At 37.3% G+C, this 24,371-nt stretch overlaps 1 protein-coding gene across 1 annotated transcript in view; it reads right to left on the bottom strand.

The window, feature by feature from the left end:
* The window catches only part of FGD6 (FYVE, RhoGEF and PH domain containing 6), a 96,649-nt gene that overhangs the window by 20,789 nt on the left and 51,489 nt on the right, over positions 1 to 24,371 (bottom strand). Inside the window, 9 exon segments of the mRNA XM_033116565.1 lie at positions 794 to 873; positions 1,639 to 1,722; positions 2,250 to 2,318; positions 3,033 to 3,104; positions 3,187 to 3,245; positions 5,987 to 6,037; positions 16,903 to 16,990; positions 19,207 to 19,363; positions 21,378 to 21,529. Of these exon segments, the coding sequence (XP_032972456.1) occupies positions 794 to 873; positions 1,639 to 1,722; positions 2,250 to 2,318; positions 3,033 to 3,104; positions 3,187 to 3,245; positions 5,987 to 6,037; positions 16,903 to 16,990; positions 19,207 to 19,363; positions 21,378 to 21,529 (812 nt within the window).

Genomic DNA, 24,371 nt, shown 5'->3' with positions numbered 1-24,371 from the left:
AAAAGTATTTGCTACTATTTTTATTACATCAAAGGTTAGATCTGAGAGCCATCTAGACTCGTTACCCAGTCCCAGCAGTGGAGAGCATGCTATGGCTATTGGCTTCTCCCCCTTCACCAGTCAAATCCTGCCAAACACCCACTTCTGCCACTCAGCCAATAACTCAATAATGTATGTTTATGACTCATACAGTTTCAGGGTTTTTTAAGGATTTTATTTACATTACAGTAAGGCGGTTTGATTTACAAATAAGTCACTGCAGGTTCCAGTTTGAGGCAATGTGGTATCATAAACAACAGATTTAAAAGCGAAAAACTTCTACTTGTATCTTGACTTTGCCAGCTAGATATCCTTAAGACAGCAACTGAATTTTTCTATAACTTAGTCTTCCTCATTTTTAATGAGATGACACGTACCTCGTAAATTTATATCCCTTCAGTGTTATGTGAAAACTTCCTAGTAAACGATAAAGCACTAGATGTTTTTAAAAACATTCAGTGTTGTAAAAAGATGTGAAATACTCACTTTTAAAAAATGATCACCAAAGCGTTTTTCAGCATTATTATTCTATTCAGAGGAACATTTTTATCGTTGTGCTTCTAGCACACTATTGCATCAGCTTTCAGACATTTTACCTACATGGTGAATCAAGAGAAAAATGCATGGTATCCAAAAAGAAAAGAAGGGAGAAAAGATAAGTCTAGTAGGTAACCTAAATGTAAAAAAAATGCTGGAAATGTCTGACCCTGCAATACTGGCAAATGCCCATCTATACATATTATTTTTAATTTACCTGGCTGAGAGAATGAAGGAACGTTCTACACTCTCAATCTTTAGTTCATTCTGATATGCTTCTTGGGTGGGTTTTTTAACCTGGAAGAAAGCAAAACAATTTGAGCAAACTCATCCTGTTGAAAATCTCATCTCTGAAACACAGCTAGTTGCCCAATGTTTGACTGCTGACATCCTCCTCCTCCACCACCACCACCACCCTTCGTATCCAACTTTATCTACCACTACTCTCTCTCATCTACTCTCTGCTCCAGATGAATTTAAATACCTACATACACACAGGCCCAACCTTCCCACCTTCAAGCCTTTCTCTTGGAATGCCTTTCCCCACATCTCAGCATGGCCAAATGTGATCTATTCTGGCTCTTCCTCCAAAAAGACTTCCTAGTTCTCCCTCTTTCCTAGCCACCATCAATCCCTCCACCACATCCCACTAAAAGCTGCACGTTCTTTATTTTCTGAATTCCCAACCAGAAACTCTAACTGTGCCTTTATAGTAATGTTTATTACTGTCTATTTTATAAATATCTATGTGTCGCATACTATCTTACCAACTAGTTGCTAAGCTCCCGGGGAGACTGGGATAGGGGTGGAGACAAAAAGAATTACGCTTCCATTTATCTTTGTATTTTCCACCAAACCTATTGCCATGCTTTATTTATAATAATTCTCAATAAATATCTTATGAATAAATTAGTGTATGAGTGAACAACTGATGACACGAGTGAATAAATGAACACAGAAACAGTAATACATGGTGAGAGAAAGTTAAAGATGTGAGAAAGCCGTAGGGCTTTTTCTCTAAATATATTAGGGTTAAAAAAAAAATCTAAAAGATGCACAGACCTTCATTCCAGTCAATGAGAGCATATTGTTCAGTTTATACATTCCAGACTGCACTGGTGTTGTATACAATAGGGCATCATTAAACTGAAAGTAGAAACATTTCATAGGATGAGGTAAAGGAACGAATTTCAGCTGCAAAGTTATTGATAAGACACAACAATAAAGGAAAAATATTACCTCTTTCGTAAAAGCTCTCTGAATAAAATACTTATGTTCTGCTTATAGAAACTAGAACCACCGAGAAGGTTTTGTTAGAATATATATTATTAAAAAGGCAATTTCTAAAATATGTGCTTTCTTCTGTAGACTGATTTAATGGTTTCTGAATTCTAAATCCCACTAAGGTATTACAATTTGCCTAAAAAAATAATCGATTGAATCAAATTTTCCAAATTAGAAATGAAATAAACTAAATTAGAAAAGGAAGCAATTTTCCGGTCACACATCATAAAAGACTTGGTTTCCTATACTTGAAATGGAAAGACGCAATAAAGCCAGTCAAAGATCCCACTAAAACCACTATTTGAATGTGCTAATGCACAAATGTCTCCTTTCATTAAGCAGGGATCCCTGCCTCCTTGGGCTCATCAGAAGAGAACCTGGCCACTTACCAGGAAAAACACTCGGGGCTGCATGACTTTCCGAGATAGCTTCATCAGAGTGCCTTCTTTGAGAAACACCTGATTGATCCAAACAAACACCCATTTAGTCCTACCACCATGACACAACTACAATATACATATAATTTGCTTTTCAACTTTCTTTCCCTAGAATTTTTTTTTGGTGGGGGTTGGGCAGACGTAGTTTTCGTGTGACTTTTTACAGTCATGGTTTCTTTTTACATCCTTTAAGTCATTTAGGAATTTGATAAGGCTGCAGAGTTTCATAAATCCAATACTGGCCCCAGGGGCGCTATGTGGTCTGAAATGTAATTGCCCCAGCGTGTACTTCATCCTGAGGCATAGCCGACATCCTGACAATTGCATTTTGTAATGTTCCTAAATTAATTCCTTAGGCCACTTCTGTGCTTTATGAGGAGCATCAAAATACCAATTTTCTTCCTCCTCTCATAATCCTGTCTTACATTAATGATTTTAAATGAAATTGTCTTTAAAACTGTATGAGGTCAGCTAGTAGTACACAAGAAAATGATACTATTTCATCAGATACGCTGTGGGGTCCCTTGCCATTATCCTAATTGAACTGGACTTCTTGCCACAGTGACTTAAGTCATGAATGTTTTGAATGGATAGAATAACTTAGTTGATCAAGAATGAGTCAGTGAAGAGAAACAATAACAAATAACCTATTTTCATAACTGAAACAAAAAATAGCGACAATCTGTGCCTAACTGCATTGTATTAAATTTGTAAAAGGCAGTCTAAAACACTTACCCGTCCAGGCTGTACTATTTCATGGTGTCCACTCAAGCTGTACTGAATTTGCATAAGTTTCTGGAAATTATCCTACAGAAAGAGAATGCAGAGCGTATGAAGGCCTGGGCTCCCAGGTTCAAGAGTACACCCTCTACCGAGATCAGATACTTACTCCTTGTTTCATCGTGTCATTCGCGTGGTTGGCCACCTCTATAACGACAGCAAGGGCATCTACAATATATAGGAACAGAAGGGGCATTTGGTCATTACCAATGAACTGCAACATGAAGCAATTCCAGGTGACAAGATGGCTACTTCACAGCAACCGACCACTGGAAGAGCTCGGTTAACTGCGTAGGCAGAAATATGGATGACGAGGTTCAGAGGGCAAAACCAAAGAAAAACAGTCCAAAACAGAACTTGAAGGGATAAAACGAGCCAAAGAAAGGCTCTACCGAGACATTACAGGCTGTGTGTAACAGTAGTATGAATGTCAGGGCTGTTTTATGCTGAGATCTGATTAGCCTGTTGAAATATACAAGCATACTCATAAGGATAGCATTTCACCTGGAAGCTAAGGACCATTCCAGTACCAACTGCCTTGCGAGAAAGCATCCCGGGATAGGAAACCAGAACTACAAGGAGCGACTATGTAAGAGGCTCAGGGCTGAGCTGCCTTCTTTTAGTCTGATCCCAAGAAGGAGGAAATGCCACATACCTACTAGACCTTAGGAAATTACATGCCTTATTTTATAAGCTGGGTTATGTGGCTTCATCTGTATTTTATTCTTTTTATTAACCACTTGCCTTCAGCAAAGTGTTTTTGAATGCACCAGTCTTATCATCGTTGTAACCAGCTATATTAAAAAAAAAAAAAGTCTGCACTTTTTCTCCTTTTGGGCTAGTTGTTCTCAACTCAAGGCAGTAGTGCTTCCAAAGGGACATTTGGATATGTGTAAAGAAAATTTTTAGTTGTCACATGACTGGGAGGGTCCACTGGTCTTTAGTGGGTAGGAACCAGGGATGCTAAACCTCCTGCAATATTAATTAGAAACCCACACGATACGGCAGAAGCACTCCCACTGAGAAAAACTGGTTGAGTGTTCAAGAGGGAACAAGCCCTCCTGAGGCTGGTGTAGCAATGACAGAAATCATCAGTGAAAGGACAATTGAACAACAAAAAAAAAGGGTCAATTTCTAGAAAGGGGTTGAGAATTTTTGGTCCAGCTACTATAACCTACCAAGAAATTCTCTTTCTAGTACCAACCCTGGAAGTTTCTACAGTCTTTAAACATAAATGTATTATTATCACCATTATTAAAGGAAAACAGTATTTCCTTATAGAGTCCCCAACCATGTGTCAGAATTTACTGTACGTGACACCCATCATGGAAGATATTCGAGAGGTGACCCTGAGCATATTTTCCGCTTTCCTGGCCTGCTTGAATTCCCAGTGCACAGGGCGAAAAGCTTTAGTATTTAATGAATGGATGAAATGAAAAAGCTGCTGCTTTTTGGTCACTGGGATTCCAAACTCTCTTCTCCTATCCATTCGGTAATTCTACTCTCCCCATGCCATCCCTTTCAGAGGCCCTGGTGAGTGACTCTGTTTCTTTAACTCTTCTGCCTACCTTCCGAAGGTATATTTATCTCATTTTCCCTCAGCTTCGGGCCATCTCCTGTACAATTGCTCACCATTTTACTGCCGTGTCTCCAGCCATGCAGTGTATCCCACTGTTCACTGCTTATTCTCATCCAGTCTTTGCTGAAGTATGTAATTTCCTTCAAGCAAGCTCCTTAATCTCTGGCCTTGCATTTGTTTTTTCTGTAAAATGGAGCTCAGAACTCACTGTCCTACGAGGCAGAAACCCCTGGCACAGATGTTTCCTTGAGGCCCTATGTGCTAAGATCTGTCTAAAATTTTTATCTTTACAAGACAAATTCTGATCTGGAATGCCCACCCTTGCTTTCGTCCATCCTTCAACTCATCTCCAGTCCCACTTCTCTCTAAGCAAAGCTTTCCCTCTTCCAAATGATTCTTTACTTTAACGCTACCTGCTTTGTTCTTTGCCTGCTGGGCAGACTTTTTCCTCAACTAGATTATATGTTCACCAAAGACTTCTTAAGAAGCATGTCATATTCCCCACGCCAGTTTTCCTTTAAAAAAAAAGCACCTTTAAAAAGGATAACACTTGCAAATAGAAGATGTTAGAGAAAGAAGTAAAATGCCTAAGAGAATGAATGAGAATCTCTACAAAATGTATTAAACAATGTGTTTAGCTTTATAATTAGAAAATGTAAAGAATGCATAAGAATGTGATCAAAACTCATAAAATTAATGGGCTGGAAATGGACTTGTTACACACACACACACACACACACAGTGAACATACCATGAATATCGAAGAATCCCTTGTATAGACTGTAATAGACTATATTCTCTTTAAGTACGACTGGGCATGAGTGATAGAGGGTGGTAAGGCTAATGCCCATTATTACACATTCCTAGGATAATATGCTATTTTAGACGTTATCACTGATTTGTTTAGTTTTGCCACTTCATGGACTCATGATTTTAAAGTCTGAAAGGACCTTGTAGATCAGCTAGTTCAATCCCTTCTTTCAAAGCAATGACCATCTAGAGAAGGTGGCCTTACCACAGGCAGGGGTGACTGAGCACTGGAGAAGCTTCCTGACCCCTGACCAGCCTCTCTCTGGAGGCGGGCTCCCATGGCCTGCTGACCATGGGCCACTCTTGTCCCTATAATTTCGTCTGCATCCAGCACCATTGTACTACTTTATCTAGTTCTATTTTAATCTGCACAAAATCGAGTTATTAATTTTTTTAAAAAAAAAGGATTCTTATGAAAAAAACAGAGTTTTGTATATGGGTTTGTTATATTTTTACTTTTAAGGTCCATATAAACATAATATAAAAACTTCTGCAATATGAGACCACGAAAGTTACATACCTTGAGTGTCTCTGTAATCTCCAGAGTCTTCTAGAAGATTTTTCAAATAATCTAGAAAAGGAAAAAAATGATAGCATTTAGTACAACAAAGCAGTAAGGAAAAAAAAACACTTGTCATTCTTATTCAATATTTCAGTCGTTCCTGTTATTTAATATACATGATTGTTCAATTTGTGCTAACTTTCTAAAAATGTGAAAAAATAAAGCCCTGAGATCAATTTGAAATCAGGACACAGAATGAGAGCTGGGAAGAGCCTAGAGGTCAGACTGGTCATTTGAGATACAAGGACTTGGGTTACTGAGTCCAGGGTCTCAGCCAAGTCATGTGACATCTTTGTGGCAGGGCCAGGACTAGAACCAGGTCTCTTGATGCCCAGTTCAGCTCTTTGTACTTGAACACATGTGAAATACCTTACTCTCTAGATCACATGTACATTTAGTACAAAATTCCAAGCATTAACAGACTGAATGCCTCAAGGACACTAAGATTTGTCAATCTAAGTCTAACAATGCCCAGAACACCAGAGGAACGCAATACACTCGACCAATGATTCTCACCTGGGGGCAAATTTCCCCCCTAGGGGTTATGTGGAAATGTCTGGAGATATTTCTGTTACAACAGGGGGAAAAGGGGCTACTGGCATCTAGTGGTTAGAGGCCAGGGATACTGCTAAACATCCTACAAATGCACCGGACAGCCCTATAACAAAGAATTATCTGACCCAAAATGTCCATAGAACTACGGTTGAAAAGCCTGATCTAAGTGCAGATGGTCTATAAATGAGCAATGTGGTATACAGTGGTTCTTATAACCTGGGGAAAACATAGGCACTAAGTTACAGTTAATAAATCTGTAACACCGAGGAATGTCATAGGATTTGAAGGCAATGCTTTCTTCTCTGTTGAGAAATGTTGGATAGCTTCCTATTACCTATCAAATTATAACAAATTCCATTCCCTGGAATTTAAAGTCCCCCACTACATGGTCCCCATTGACTTTCTGATTTTCTCTCTTGCTTCCGCCTAACACAGACCCTTTGTTCTTACCAAAATCCGAGTCTGCACAATTCCTTAAACACTTCCCTTGTGTTTGCCGGCTCCATACTTTGTGCCCAATGTTCCCTTTTTCTCAATCCTTTCTCTGACTCTGCATATAAAAATTCTCACATTCTTCGAGGCTCCTTTCAAATCCCTCCTCTCCTACCAAACTTGTCCTTTGAAAGAAACAGTCTCTCCCTTTGAATAATACAGGACACGACAGTCACTCACTTCATGCCTTCTATTATTTTCTTTTTCATTTGACTCAAAGCTCCTTGTGGGCAGGACCCACATCTGATTCATCTTTCTCATGGGACTGAGCCAGTGCCGTTGCATACAGGGGACGAGAAATGCTTAGAATAAAACAATAAATGATTTTTAAAGACACAATCGTGTCTTAGTTTACATGAAAAGTAATGAAGGCTGAAACCAATTGTAATGCCAGTGGGAGTTGAGAAAATGAAAAGAGGAAAGGCTTTCCAAAACTTAAAAGATGACACAAACACATATACCCAAGTGCTGAAACTCAGGACATCTTTAAGAGAGTGATTCAAGAACCTGTGTGAGTCTAGACATGCACATTATAAATATCCAGCCCTGGCAGGAAGCCAGTGAGACACTGTATGTGATGACATTAAGTTTCCATGCACCACAGCATATGTTCAATCTTGTCAAAGACCGTCACTAGCAATTTAGAGCTTCAAGTAATGTGAACACAGAAGTTGGATAGTATGTTTCCAATCAAATAGGTAACAAAATCACAAAAATTAACAAAATACACTGATTATACATTCCACTTAGCTTTATCTGGAGATGAAAAATTAACCTAATCTCACTCTGACCCCACTCAGAATGTATGCCATATGTAAGCCATGTTTGATGGGTCCAAACATTTCACTTTTCCATGAGAGTGACAGAGTTGGGGGGAAAAACTTAGTCGTCTCCTTCGATACTCTCCATGTCCAGGCTACCTCATTAATCAAAGCAATGTTCCTTAGAGCCTCTATGTTGCTGAAGAGTAAGGAAAGGAGAGCAGATTTACCTAAGTACCAGATTAATGCCAAGTTCCTATTTTGTCTTCCATTCTTGCTCATTAACACAGAAGTACACCCATACAAACAGAGACTTTCTCTAAACCCAGAGAGCTCACTGGAAGATGTACGTATTAGGAAATCCTGACCTCAGAACCATTGTGCCGAACCTGATAAGCTTCTGAGTTGCATTTCCTTTCCTTGTATTCAAGCTCAGCTGCTGCCTGCCAACCTGAACTTTCAGGAACAGAGTGGAAATAAACAAACTGGCTGAGCAGAAAACCTACCATTAAGACGCTGCAAAATCATGCTATTAATCAAGGAGGTAATGAAGTTAGGTTTATTTTCCTTTCCTGTTAAAAAAAACCTTAAAATTCAACTTTTCAAAATTAAATTTTAGAAATTCAACTTTCCAACATTTCCATCCATCCATATTTTCAGGGCATGTTGTTCTGGCAGAATCTTTTGAGAACTTACTTTTTCAAGGAAGACAAGACCACCATGCCCTCAGTTGAGAATGACTCATTGCCTTAACTATAGAACGAGAAGAACATGATTGATCGTCCTCTGAGTCAGAAGGGAGGAGCACTGAAACTACCAGGTGCCCCAGTGACTGTTAGAACCCAGGTGAAACCCAGGAAAGGAGACCAGACAGACACACCTGCATTGGTCATAGGGAATTGTTTACTATGTACCATTTAGGACCTAGTATCCTGTAAGAGCTTCACTTTTTAAAAAATGAGGAGGAGAGCAGAGTAGTCAATTCAATTTGCTCTGTTAGACTTATAGTATTCTACGACTTTTGTGCTTCTGCTAAACCAAATGAAGCGTGTTTCAAAACCTCACTAATAAAAAATGCCTTAAATGCTACTGAGGTTCTTTCTATCAAAGGAAAACAGGTTGGTGCAGCAAGCATGGGCACCACAAAATGTACTTTCTGGCCACCAGGTGGCATCATTGATTAATAAAAGATAATTAAACCTTATCATCACCGTGTGCAGCCTCATGGGACATGCGAGAACTTTGTTCTCATATGAGGCCCAAAGAGAAAGAAAGAATGCGGACGCAACAAATACTGTATCTTGTTAGAGGTCTAAGTTTTCTATACATTTCCTCCTCCTACGCCTCACCACCCATGATTATATAATTAATGAGTAATTAATAACTTAAACAGAAAACTATTCAGAAGTACAGTTAACCTTGCCTTGAAATGAGTCAGTCATCTGTGGGAATCTGGGACTTTTTAATTCAACACCCAGTCAGATTCCTAGACTGCTGAGAAATGGTGATGGCAAAGAACAGAGGAAATGAGCGTATAGGACAAGTAACGTTCCAAAGTCCAGTGTTTTGATTTGAGGACATCATGCTTTGTGTTATTGATTTCTTCTTTCCTCCCTACATATGTAATATCAGCCACACCTACTGAACTATGGAATCCAAAGAAAAGTAAGTCTAATCAATAAGCCTGTTTACCAAAGTTTCAATTTTTAAAAGCAGCAACCTAAAATTATCCTGACTTGTAAAACGAAGTACCAATTATTTTAAATACCAAAGATAAAGATCGAGTGTCAAGCTATAAGACAGACTGCTGCCATCTTCAAGGCAGCTTGGTGAAGTTGGTCAAGAGCCCTTGGTGGAGTGAGAAGATAAGATTCTTACTCTCGTAGTCCAAGCATGTCTAGCAGAGGCATGTGACTTTGGCCATGCCTGGTGGCATTTCTGAGTGTCAGTATCCTTACACATAAAATAAGTAGGCTGAACCAGACTGAAAACCTGTAAAATACTTCATTCTAAAGTATTTTGAAGCATATTTTTTAAAAAAATTCTAAGATGCATTAGGAAATTCGGAAAATTAAATGGAGAAAACTCAAACCATGATTATCACTCTAAAATTATAATTTTAAAGTATGTCCATCTGTTTTTATAAATGTTGATTTTACTTAATTTTAGTAATATATAGGATTTTATAGCCTGATGTGAGCCCATGATTCTGAGTAACACTAAGAGGGAAACTCTTTAGCAAGAGTTAGCTTGTTAGATCTTTGGCAAGGCAAGTCTCAGCAACAGAAGCATTTGGTTACTTGCAGGGAATCTGAGTCAAGTCTATACTGAGAATCGGAAAAAGAATGGGTTTGTAGTAAAGTCTACAGGTAGAATTAAGGGGATCTGTATTCTACCCTAGGTAGAATGGGCAAAAACAATTTCACTAACCTCCAAGTGAAATACAGAATCTCTTTCCATTATGAATGGAGGCAACAAATCACAGTATTATCAATGACAGCAGTGATTTTGTCACCATAGAAGTCATGTATTTTTTTATATCACATGACAGTTGTTGCAGACATATCAAAATACTGTGTACTCCCACTACTACTTCAAAATCAGGGCAGTCACAAGATCCATCACTAGATCCTCTTATTTAATGCATTACCAAAGAAGCACATGTATTACTGTGTCACACTTCAAGACTATGTTAATAACTACTGCAGCCCAACTGGTTTCCTTTTAATCTTGTGTTTTATTCTGTAAGTTAAAAAATTATTCTGAGAAGAGGTCCATAGGCTTCACTAGATTGCCAAAGGGACCCAGGCACAAAAAGGTTAAGAATTCCTGTTCTATAGAGAAAGTTAGATTACATTTAAAAACTATAATTTAACAGGCAGATAAAATGTGCTTACCTCTTATATCCTAAAGTCTTTCCATAGTATTAAAATATTTCATGGATATAATTTATTAAATACCATCTCTCAAAATACCTTGTCCACAATTATAATTAAAAATGAATTGCAAGAGAACAAGAACTGAGCTAATTACAAGAATCCCTGAATATTATCACACATAACCCCCTGAACCTTATTTCACATGATTGGAACTGCTTTATATCAGGGACTTTGGGTTCCTCAGAAACTAAATTTCTTGGCTAGTGTCCAGGATAACCCCACCTTTCATCAAGTTCTGTCCCACAGAAAGTGTTAGAATGACTTTTTATGTAAACAATTAGCCCTGGATTTTAAAACAAATACTTGCCAAGCAGAAGTTTTGTTTGTCAGTAAGGGTGTTTTAAAAGTCATGCATTAATTTGATTGTGATCTTTTTATGGATCTGCTTATTAGCCTATTCATGGCTCAAATTTATAACTTCAGAACACTAACAGATGTTTTTAATATCGTATTTTCTACCAACATGGGAAATCCTGGATTTCTAAAACCTAGAGGGACTTAATACCATCCCAGACTAAAGGCAAAGATTATAGAAAAAGTAATACAATGTTATTAAAGTCACTTATAATATAACAAATATTTTGAGCAAGATCAAAGAAACTAGCTGACCAAATTTAATCAAAGTTCAAAGGACTGTTTTTTTTTTGCTAAATATGTAAGTAGAAAAGGTATTTCAGAGGAATTTTTAAATTATATTTTTCATTATATTTTCTCCACTATGATCCTCCATGATTCAACCTGTTTCATTACCAATGTAGTAACTTTCCATAAATAAAAGGCTTTTTATTGAAAAAAAATTATACCGCATATAACAGACACACAAAAAAATCTAAAAAAGATATATGATAGTCATATCTGGATGGTAGAAGATGAAGAGAGACTTTAAAAAAATTTTTTATAACACTTACAAAGTTTTAATAGGCACAAAAGATCCCTTCAAAGAAAAAAGGTGACCCTTACAAAAATAAACCCTCAGGATATATACTCACTCAAACAAGTGAGAAGATCAATATAATTTCTTAGGACTTGAGAAGAGCCAGGGCGTGGTGGGAGCCTGAGTGATTGGGCCTGGCCCCGAAGGGAAGGACTGTAAGCTCCACGGGTCATCCGCCAGGGTATACAGGTGTCAGCTCAGGGCCAGCCATACAAGTATTTGTGGAGTGAGTTAGTGATGGATTAACAGAGGAGAGACTCTGGCCTTGAAGTACAGATTTCAGGGGAAAGGAAGAAAACTATTGCATCTAGAGAAAAGGAAAATAACGTTTGGGCAATTTGGGGTTATAGACTGTAGTCTTTATAATGCGGATAAGCTTTTTGGTTTTGGTTTTCTATTTTTCAGAGCAGTTTTTCGTCCACAGCAAGACAGAGATTTCCATACGCATCCTGCCCCCACACATGCACAGAGCTCCTAAAACCCTTGTAATTTTCTGCGTGATAAGAGCACTGGGAATGTCTTTTTTTCCTAATATTAGGTCTTTGATCCTAATTTCAACACAGAGCTCCTGAATCCCTTGGACTTTCCTAGGTGATAGGAGTGTCTTTTGATCTAATGAGGTGATTCTTGGTGGGATCTTGAATAGCTCTTAGATAAGGCTAGTCACCGGAAAGACAAAGCCACGATTAGAAGCTTGGAACTTTCAGCTCCTCTCCATTCTACAAAAAGGGGAGAGGGGGGTCGAAGAGGAGTCAATGATAGGTCGTGCCTGCATGATGAAACTTCCATAAAAATCGAGAAGTACGGGGTTTGGTAAGCTTCCCGTTTTCTGAACACGAGGCGGTGCTGGGAGAGGGACGGGCCTGGAGAGGACATGGGAGTTCTTTGGCCCTTCCCACACACCTTGTCCTAGGTCTTTCGCCATCTGGATGTTCATCCGTATCCTTTATCATATGCTTTTATAATAAACAGGTAAACGTAAATAAGTGTTTCCCTGAGTTCTGTGAACTAGTCTAGCAAATTATCGAACCCAAGGAGGGGATCATGGGAACTCAGATTAACAGCTGGTCAGTCAGAAATACAGGTGACAACCTGGAACTTGTGATTGGCAGCTGAAGTTTGGGGGAAGGGGCAGACTTGTGAAACTGAGCCCTTAATCTGTAGGATTTGATTCTATCTCCAGGTAGCTAGAATGGTAAGAGTAAAGGGAAGACAGGAGGATGTTTCTCCTTTATGGTGTACTTGGGAAAGAAATGAAGTGATGATGCGCCAGGCTACCTGACCAAGTGATCAGAAGTGGCATGACCAGTAGTAAGATACTACCACAATTTGGTGTGAGTTTAGAAAGGCCTGGCCTGGGGCCTAACAAGGGAAATGGAATGAACAGGAAGCAGAGGCAGAGGAAAACTGGTCAGGGACGAAAGATGAGGAAAGGGAAGTATTTCAGAGTCCTTTCCACAACTTTGTGCCTGGGTAACTGGATTATTTTTATTCTGAAAAGCAATTTATTGATCCATCCATCCATCCATCCACCCACCCACCCACCCATCTATCAACCAAACATCCACTGGCACCACTGCATAGGGCTTCTGAACCTTATAAAAAAAAAAAAAAATCAACATTTATTTTCCTAAGCCTTTGAGTTTATTGAGTCCCTGCTATGTGCCAGAATCTATGTCAGATGCTGAGTTAGGACAATAAAGATAGTCTTTACCCTGAAGAGATGAGGAAGAAGGAAATAAGTAGCAGCACAAAAACAATGCTGCTCCTAGCAGTGTCGGCCTCTTTTATTGCTTCCTCACTGCTGCCCCAAGATTCCCATTTCTCTTAATTCCAAGAGGGTTCTGGGACCCACACATTTCAAAAACCTGGCTTGATCAATTGGCCTGGAGTAGCCAACATAAAAGTAAAATTTACAAGTTTTTCTGTTTAAAAAAAAAAAATCACTTAATTTAGTTGGAAGTTTTTTACTACAATGAAGGAAGAGCTACCCTAAGTAAAATGCCCAATACAAAACCCAAATTATGTTCTGAGGAACACGCGCAAGACAATAGGATGGTTGTTTGAATAGCAGGGGCCGACTGCTGTCTCTGGGAATTTCCATTCACCTTTGTATAAGAAAAGATTCCAAAAGAAGCTATCTTATCTGCTTCATCTCTGCATTTCTCAATCTTCTCCTCCCAAGAAACCAAGCAGGCACAAATTTACTACACTGAGTCAGGCAGGAATCCTTCCTTTTCTCTGACTGAAACTCATTAATAAATCAGAGTTGTTAGGAGTTGCCTCAAATAATCTTCAATCCTCTCTGCTCCAGTACTTGGATTTACTCCAAATTCTAAAATGGAAATAAGAGTACTTGCTTCACAAGGTTGTTCCAAGGATTAAATCATTGAGCTTGTTTATCCAAGGATGAGGACGCAGTTAATTAACATGTTTGAATAGATGCCAATTTAAGATTTAAAATCCAATTTCTAAAAATTTAAATGACTAGACAGGGCTACTTCTATACCAACAATAGAAATACCTTGCAAAAGTAGGGAGCAATTAGAACATCACAAAAGATAAATACTGGAAGTGAGAATTTTAAATAAAAATAAAACCAATTCTTAGGATCAAATCTTCTATTTCCTTAGGATTATATGACCACAAGTACTTTAACTAATACTAATTGTGTTGCCCCTAATTGCAGGCCATTTCACCTCTCTGGATGTGTCTTTCATTGAGAAGAGAACATCTCTGAAATTCTCTATCTCAATGTTTCCTTTAGGCTAAAGATATTTTGGTTAAAGAGATGTTTTAAACCTAGCTTAAAACCAACCAAAATTATTTCCTGAGCAGCTTCTAAGGTATCCAAAACTGACACACATATATTGGGGTTCACTAAATTATTAGTAAAAGACTCACTTCTTGACCTTAAAAATTAAGGAATTTGACCTTATAATCAAATTAAGGAACCAGTATTCAAAATCGTATAAATATTAGCACATTCACAAAGCATCAGGTAAATATTTACTACGTCACACTGCACTGGTACCAAGGGTCTAAGAGAACTGCAGGAATCAGAGATGGCTTCAAAGGGCATGGAGGACATCAGGTCAGGCTTGGAGGGAGAATGTGAATAAATGGAAGAAAAGGTACAGGACGGACAAAGAATATGCAGTCTATGTTATTTCTTTACAAAGGATGTTCTTTCTTTAACTTTAGTCCTGACTTTTCAACCTTGAACAAGACATCTGTCATCTCTACCCTTCAATAAATCCACAATTACTGAGGGTTTTACTATATATAATACTGTGGATCATTTAAATAATGAAGATTTTCCAATTTAAGAAAGGGGGAAATGGCTTTAAGACTAAACAAGAAAATAACTCAAAACTAAAAATAACCCCAAGCTCACATTATATTCATTATAAAACAAATAAAAGCTGTTCTTTGAAAGAGAATAACTTTTGCTATTTCACCATTAATCAATTAAAATCAAACTCAGCATGAAACCTAAATTCAATAAATGTGTAATTTTTTTTACTTAGGTCAGAGTGGGAAAATAATATTTTTACATGAAAATCTCAGCACCTTGTTCCATCCTGACAAAATCATAGCTTTTAAAACCACAGTTGTCTTTTGCCACTAAAAACAGTACTTCATTTGACAGCTGTAGAAATACCTAAGCCATTCAATAGCTCATTTATGATACAGCATTGAATTTATCTCTCAAAACACAATGCATGCATGGGTACTTCCTTTTGTCCTGTGTATTCTAAATCTCAGCCAAAAGCAGAGGAAAGAAAGTACAGATGGACAGGATATCCTCAAATTATCTGGTTTGCCTATGTCATTCCAGAGAGAAATCAGTGCCTGATTCCCAGTTAGAAATTCAAATTAAGTAGAAACACCTAGCATAGCCAGTCCTGGGGCTGAAAGCAGTTTGTCTTTCAACTTGGCAAGCTTGGAAGGCATGAAGCTTTTGCCTGAAGGGAAATCAGGAAATCCTGGCTTTCCAGGATTTATCTACTTCAGTCAATATAGCTCTTGGTTAAAGAGAAAGGGATTAAGTTAAAAATAAAAGCATGCACACCATTTCTTAAGAACACTAACAAGAACTAAGTACCTTAAAATCTATGTACATAAAACTACAACAGATTGAATTTAGAGTTGTAGTGGCATTTCAATGTTCTTGTCCATTTTGACCAAATTCTTAATGCACATTATGTATGTATATTAAGTCACTGCACATCCAACACATTTCAGCAAACACCCCATAGGAACTCAGTGTTATGCTTGGTACTGAGACTATACTAGCTTTTTCTTGTTTGTGATGCAAAACCACGTAATCTCTAAAAGCCTGTTATTTCACCTGTGTAAATGTTGTGATACACGCATGGCTATGGTGAAGATTTAGAGAGCCAATGAATATAATAAAAGTCCTGAGCTCAATGTGTGCCTTCACTCAAATCATAAGTTTCTTAAAAATATATTTTCTTCCCTTTTTTTTTTTTTTTGTCCCTTTTTATAATTACAGTGGAATCTAGACACCTACAGACCTGTAATCTTGAAGCTCACTGTCAAGGAGAAGACATAGAAAACAATGCCTAGGCCTAAGGATGAAGATGATGATATGGCCACGCTACTACTACGAACAGCAGCTACACTTACTTAGTATATATATACTATGACCACACAGTGTTCCACGCTCACAGCTCATTAGTTAATCCCGGTAACAACCCTCTGAAGTGACTAGGCCCATGATAGTTGATATACATCTACGTGAGCGTGGTGACCCTCTAAACCTCTTTTATTTATTTTTTTGATAAAAAGTTTCTTTTTTATTTACAAATATAAAGCCTATAATTCCCCTTCTCCTTGACCACATTTGTAGAGAGTACTATAATTGTCATAATATAAACCTCATTCTTGAGTGGCTGGGAAAGCACCCTCTTGGAGTTAATAATATTAATCAAGTAAAATGATGCAGGATTGTGGGGTTGGGATGGTAAAAGAAGTTCTGAGCAAAAGGAATTAACGGGTATGAATGCCCAGAGCAGAGAATTCGCCATGGGGATGACAAAAGAACTGAAAGAAGTTCAGTTCGGGCAATGTGTATCTGAGGTTCTAAGCAACCTATAAATCCATATATTAGGCAAAGGTGTGACTGGAGTGATAGAAAAAGAGAGGCAAACTGCCAGAGACACCCACCTGTCAGCAGCAGCCTGTACTGGGGGATCCTCTGAACTGGCTTGAGCAGGTAGTGCTTGAGGGCCAGATTAGCACAGCGTGGGCTCATCTGAAAGGAAAAGAAATCTGATGATGTAAAACACAAACGTTTTTCTAAGAAGCAGGAGTCCCAGATTCAGGGACCCAGCAAGCCAAACTTTAAATAGCCAGCAGCTCTGGAAGGAGATTCATGGAGAGGCTCCCTTTATTTTAAGGCACAGCTGCGATGCTGAGAGTAAAACCATGGCCAATTCACACGTAGCTCACCCTCTCATGTAGGTACCGTGTTTCCCCAAAAATAAGACCTAGACAGACCATGAGCTCTAACGTGTCTTTTGGAGCAAAAATTAATATAAGACCCAGTCTTATATTAAGTTATATTATAAGATCTGGTATTATATTATATCCGGTAGTATATTATATTTATTATATTATATTATATTATACCTGGTCTTATATTATATTAAAACGAGACCAAGTCTTATATTAATTTTTGCTCCAAAAGATGCATTAGAGCTGATGGTCTGGTTAGGTCTTATTTTCGGGGAAACGGTAGGTTTCTCGTATCGCTGACTCTTTGGGAAAACTTGTTCACAGCCCTCTCACAGAGGGTGGCAGCTGCAGTCTACATTCTAAGCCAATTAGAGCCCATCCTACTCAGCAGCTGCCACTTAGAAGAGCATTTGCTAATGTATTCATAAACATAAACATCCCTCGACCAAGAAGGAAATGCATGGTCTTCAAAATAAGGTGGCAGAAATAGAACTAGTGGGAATTGGATTCAAATAATAGGCACAGCCTATCAATATACTCGTAACAACAGGTAGTTCTGGGAGAACTGCAGAAATTAAAGATAACCTGAAAAGCAGTTTTGCATCTGTTCTCTAATAAGCCTGCAGAATGCAAAATTTTTTCTCAGGTGACTAGTTATAAAAGACAGTCCCCAAACCACAGTGTACATAGGAACATTTGATCTGGAACCATTTTGACTTGACCACAAGGATATATGATTCTGCCTTTAAAGCTCTTTTTCTTCATATGCCCATTTCTGAGCTTCACCCCATTCTCTATCACAGGAATTTATTGTGAGATAGCATCTAAATAGCCAAATGAAAATGTCCCTCATGCTAAGATGTCTTACACTTCTTAGCCAGCTCCAGGGTCTGGTACACAGAATAATTATGAAATTATAATGATAATACATGTTAAGAAAGCATCTAACTTTCCTGTCTCATGTTCTCTTTCGCTGCCAAGGCAACAGAACTCCTTGGACACTGAAGAAAACTTGGATCAATTATCCATGCCATAGTTATATATTTCACACTTCCTTTCTTAATAGCATGAAGACATCAGCAGAGGTAAAGAAGAACAAAAAGAGACTGCAAACAATTTAAAAGTTTAATTATTTGTCTACTGTGTAAATTAGAAATAAGCAATATCGTAATATGCCTGAAATTTTTCTAGATTTATGTGACTGGAATTCACTCATATTTTTAGTTTCAAAACAGAAATAATCACTAACATATATATTAACCCACATTTTACCAAAAATTGGGGAGGGGACTTAAGTAAAATTTTAGTTAAAAACTAATTTTTTTAAAAGACGCGTTATGTCATTTTATCATGAATCAAATCAGGCTTGTACCCTCATAGCTTTGAGTCAAAACACAAAGCTTTGACAATAAACATGTTATTCATTTTTCTTAACTTTGACACTAAAACTTGTTATTTATTCATCTTAAGGGGAAGAAATTATATTTCCCATCTATGACTGTAGATTAGTTGTTAGAAGAATAAAAGGAAAGTTTGAGCTAAAAATAAGAAATGGCCCCTGGAGCAGTCAAATTCATAGAGACAGAAAGTAGAATGGTGGGTGCCAGGGGCTGGGGGAAGCAGAGAATGGGAAGTTGTTCAATGGGAATAGCTTCAGTTTTGCGAAAACAGTTCTGGAGACTGGTTGCATAACAAAGTGAATGTATTTAACACTATTGCATGTACACTTAAAAATAGTGAGGATGCTTAAGTTTTATTTTATGTGTATTTTACCACAAATTAAAAAAAAGAGACCCATTATAATATTCCAATGTGTAACATTTTCAAAATTAAATCTTGTAGACACTGATTTCTCCCTATTTAATTTGTTCAATTCCCACTTTGATTTTGAAGGGATTATATTTTAATATCTTTTTGTTTGCAAGGTTTATTTTCAATGACTACAAATTATTAAAGTTTTAAAAGCAAACCACCCCCCCCCAAAAGTTCAACATTAGATGGTAACAAAAATACCTCAAATTCTCTAACAACAGCAGCGAAACCTGGGTTTTTCTTGCACTGCTCATCCAGCAAAGCTATGTTCTTATCAAATTCTTTGATGTATGTGGAATACATTTTCAGATACGGTCCCTTCTTTACAAAAATATCAGCAATTTTTTGTTGTTCTGTCCTAAGGATAGAGAAGTGATATGCAAGAACATAAAAAGACAGTCATTATTGTATCCAAAATATATCCAATGAGACAATTTGCATATCCAAACCATCTTTTTTTCTCTTCTTGTGAGACATATCCCAAAATGCCTACTTTTCACCATTTCCATAACCACCATCACATCTTTCCTGGACTCTGCCAGAAAGATGGTCTACCTCCTTCTACCATCTCATTCTTCTGTGTAGCCAGAAGAACCTGTATCAGATCAAACGCCTTACCTGGGCTTACAAAGACCCACCGTGCTACTGCTCCTACCTCTCTGACCCAGCCCACCCTTCATTCCCTCTTTCTCATTACTCTCCAAAGACACTGGCCTTATTCATATTCTTTTGACATATAGAGTCTATTACCACTTTTGAAACTTTTACGAATGGTTCCACATGCCTGGAAATATGGAACCCAGGCTGGCCCCTCCTTTTTGTTCAGATATCAGTTTAAATGCTCTGCATTTTTAGAGAGCCTTTCTTAGCCATCCAATCTTCATTCAATAGCACGGCACTCTATTTTATGTCTGTGCAGATCAGAAACTGCTTTTTTTGTGTATGTTTGTCTGGTGCTTCTCCCACTAACATGTCTGCTCCATGAGAGCAAGAGCCTTGTGTGTTTTGTGTGCTGTGATACTGCTTGCATGTTTAGCGTGGTGACTTGTACACAGTAGGTATTCAAAACCTAGTTGAACGCAGAAATCAAAGATCTGATCAATTGTTATTAAAAGCCAATGTAAACATAAATGTTACTTCAGAAAGTCTACTAAAACCAAAGAATGTATTACCTGAAAGACCACTGAGAGAAAACTATTTGAATAAATAGAAAATATATTTTCCAAGGATTAGAAAAAATTTGTTAGTATATATATAACAAGCAAAACTTTTCCCATAATTGTTTTAACTGTCCCTTAAGTTAGTGTGTCTCTTAGGAATGCTTAATATTTTAACACAGAACATCTATAGATCTAAACTTGAGAAAACTTTTAGTACAAGCAAAAAATATATGTAAGTCTCCACTTGCTTGCGTAAATATGCCCATTTTTAAAGCCAATTCCAATTAATTTTTAAGATAACTTTTTATAAGAATGATGAAGTATGTACAGGAATTCTTTGTAAATATATTTTACTTCTATCATGACTTTAAAAACTACCTTTTAGTCATTCCTCAGTCCTTAAGTCTGGATTATTTTATACTTAAACTGCAACTAAGTATTAATTGCTTATCTAGCATATTTTCCCAACAAGCAAAGGCATGATATTTCCAAAACAAGCCGTGGATTATATAAAAAGAGAGCTTAGAGGGAAACAGTGATCATGAAAATATGTGATACTGTTTTGTCATTCAAAACTTTTTGGATTCCCCATGGACTTCAACAGTTAATTCAATCCCCTAGACCAAACTTTCTACATATTTTCAAAGCTGTCACCAAACTTTCTACTTACTTTTTACAGCCCAGTGGAAGCTGTTAACCTTTTGGTATGCTTTTCCTGTTCTGAAATCTACAGCATCTACAATGATGTCAGACACATGTAAATTTTCTAAACCAACCAACCAAATCATCAAATGATCTCAATGTATGGCCTCTTTTCCAAAATGCAAAGAGAGTTTCATAACTTGAAGCTCCAGAAAAGACAGATCAAAAACATTTAACATTTTTTCCAATGTGAAAATATCAACTAAACTCCCTCAATTTAAAAAATCTTGATTACCAAGTCACTTAAAAAGTTAAATAGGCTGATTATGGGCCCTTCTTGCATTGAAGACAGCATTACCAAAGAATTTTAACATTTATAGCACCGAACAGAGTGCTCAAAGATTGTGGATTTGAGCCATCTAAACTAATCAATCTATAGGTAAATGCTAAGAAAATTCAATATACTGAAACAACTCCATGTAAGGAATAACACCTCTCAGTTACACGCAGAGACCTTATGGCTTCATAGAAAATTGGAAACCCTGGGAAAGCTGAACAGTCCCTTTTTACCAGTTCAACATTCTTTCCTCCAGCTCCTTCAGGAGATCCCGGTTGAGCTCATACAGCTGAGGCAAGTAGTACAGGATCTGATTTAGGATGCGCTCCTCAATCACTGGTTTTCCAAGTTGCCTGGAAGCATGTGCTACGGCATCCCGGAAATCCTATTACAATCCAGAGGAGGAAAAATAACATGCATACACATATAACTTGATAAAAAGTTCTCCCTAGTCACTTTCTACCCTAAAACAATATAAATGGCAAAACTGTATTTCTCTTGTAGAACACATTGAAAAGTACCCACTTCCTCCTATCCCACTTACAAACACAGGAAATTAAAAAAAAAAAAAAAGTACCCGGGGGTAGATATTTGTTTTTAAAACAGACTGTGTGATATTTTTCTTAAATCTTTTAGTGTGAGCTCCAAACTTAGCAATTACCAAGGAGGAGTCTAGAAATTGTACTGCAACTTTAAATAGTCGTTAAAATTATTCCAATACTGCTACATGAAGACAATCCATTTATTTTAAAAGCCCCTGGGCCATCTTAACTAATTTTATTCTGGAAAAGTCCCTTTGTGCACTTTTTCAGTAATCATTTCCCAATAACTGGAGCATTCTAGGTGAGGTATGTGGAGGGTGGCACATTCTTGATACCCAGAGAAAACTGGATCCCGCCCTCACTCCTGATTAACTGTTTCCTTGAGCTAGCCTCGTTTTCCTTATCTTTTTGTTTAATATTAAAAGTAAAGCCAAATAACAATGCATTTCGCTTGTACCAAGTCATTTGAACAAAATGATTTTCCAGTAGAAAGGTTTTATTTTACTGCACAGTACTCATTCATTGGTTAAAAGAAAACTGTCCAGAAAAGTATGTAAGAAGGAAACCTAAATATGGCTGAGGCAGAAAAATAAAGTTTCTGAAGAAAACCAGTGACATTCTCTTAACAATGATTGTTATGTTATTTCTAGGTCTGTATTTTTTTCTTTCCTTCAGGGAGGGAAGGGCAATATGCCTACGTAAAAACTGGTTTCTCTTCAGATTCCTTTTCAACTAAGGATGGCCATGTGAACCATCTAATTCTAACTACTGAGACAGAAATGAAAATTTCTGTGTGGAGCCTCAGGAATATCTTTTTAATAGGAATACTATTTTTTTTTACATTCTAAACTGTCATATTTAGGATTATAGATAATTTGTTGAATTTTGAAGTACTTTGTCTAGGTATAAATTGTGTATTATCTAACAGATAACCTTTAGAATTTAAAGTCTGGCCTTGTCACTGCCACTGTATAGTTTTAGTATACTGTATGACATATTATATTTACATCCAAATTGAGTTTGTTTTTCTTCTTTAAAACAGGTTTGTATTTTTGGGGGGGAGGTGGTCACAAATTAATAGGTAAATAGTAAGCAATTTTTTTAGTATTGCTCATTTATTTTTTTCCTTTTGACCCCATTCACACATTCCTCTCTCTCATCTGTTAAATGGATTATAAGACTTTAGATCTTGCACCTAAAGCTTTCTACAATGTGCTTGGCAAATAGAATCAACAAAACATTTTAACTCTGGACCTTAACTCTCCCCTCCTTCTATCCAACCTTCCCATTAATTCACCAGGATTTACATTTTTTACAAACAAAACATTTTCTCTTCACATACTCTTTTTCATTGACTTTTTCCTAGAAGACTATTTAGAACATGTTTTCAGACAGGTCCACACCACCCTACCCTATCGTTCCAAAGTCTTGGAGAGGGTGCGGTAGGAGACTGGTATTTGTCTAGATTGCACTATCCCCTGAGGGTAGGCCTCAAGATATAAGTAAAACAATAGTGGAATCTATTCCACAATCTTGGGGATTCAAGAACAAAAAAGGTTCCTTTATAGAAATGGTAAGTTTAATTAAAAGCTTAAAGTAATGGTTGGTAAAACAGACTCAACCAGGTTTTATCTTCCTTTACCTTTATTTCCAACTGCTTTCCCTTCAGGGATTCACTTGGCAAATCAAATAAACAGAAAAAAAAAAAGATACTGATTCTCCCAAGCCCTTCAACACCTGCCTCCAACATACACACATTAACTGTATTTCTTATGCTTCTTGTGAAAGACAAAGACCTCATATATAATTTAAAAATACATGAAAGGATTCGTTTTCTAAGGTATGGCTATTTTTGACAAGTCAAATCCTCTTACACTCAACAAATGCTAAACTCCCCCACCACATACACACAAAAAAACCCTTCACTTAAGGCCTCAGTATTTGAGACTAACTTTATCTACCCAATAATCACATTAGCCAAAAAGGAGCCATCCACTTACAGTAACCAAAGAACTACTTTTACAACTAATTACTGTAATATAAAATAAGAATTTGTAACTTGCATAAACTCTAATCCAGAAAACTACACAAAACATCTTCAGAAACCAAATGGATAACAGCCAAATTCCACATCCCAACAGCTTGTTTCTATCAGCACTCACATTTACTAGGAAAAAATAGGGCTACTTAACACTTTGAAAGTCATAACAGATTTTCCATCATGCAGCACTATAGAATGTACTTATATATCACGAATAATTTCCTCAATTGTAAATGTATTCAAATCACAACAGTTAAACATCTTCTATAGTATTTTTTTTTTTACCAGTTTAATGATTAATATAATTTAGACACAAGAGTTCCATGTTCAACAAAGCAGCAAGTACTGGCCTTCTTCTGGTAGAATAAATGATCAATCTGTTTGTCCCTTGGCAGCAGGTTGACTTTCATTTTCCAGTTGGAAGGTATTTCCTCAGTCACACCAGTGAAAGTAGACATTAAGCTGCTACGTAGCTTAAGAACCCTGTTTGACATAGCTTTTGCTAAACTCTGCATTCCATACGTCTGTCACCATTGCCAAAAAGGAAGCTTGTTTATTTAAGACACATTTTACAGGAACCAGCCAAATCCACACTGGGCTGACCTGTGGGATGGCCACCTCTAACCGAAGGCCCCTGTCGCATA

The sequence above is a fragment of the Rhinolophus ferrumequinum genome, chromosome 10 (genome assembly GCF_004115265.2).
Source record: "Rhinolophus ferrumequinum isolate MPI-CBG mRhiFer1 chromosome 10, mRhiFer1_v1.p, whole genome shotgun sequence".
Classification (NCBI taxonomy): Eukaryota; Metazoa; Chordata; class Mammalia; order Chiroptera; family Rhinolophidae; genus Rhinolophus; species Rhinolophus ferrumequinum.
The sequence above is the reverse complement of the archived record's forward strand: the minus strand, read 5'-3'. Positions and strand labels throughout refer to the sequence as shown.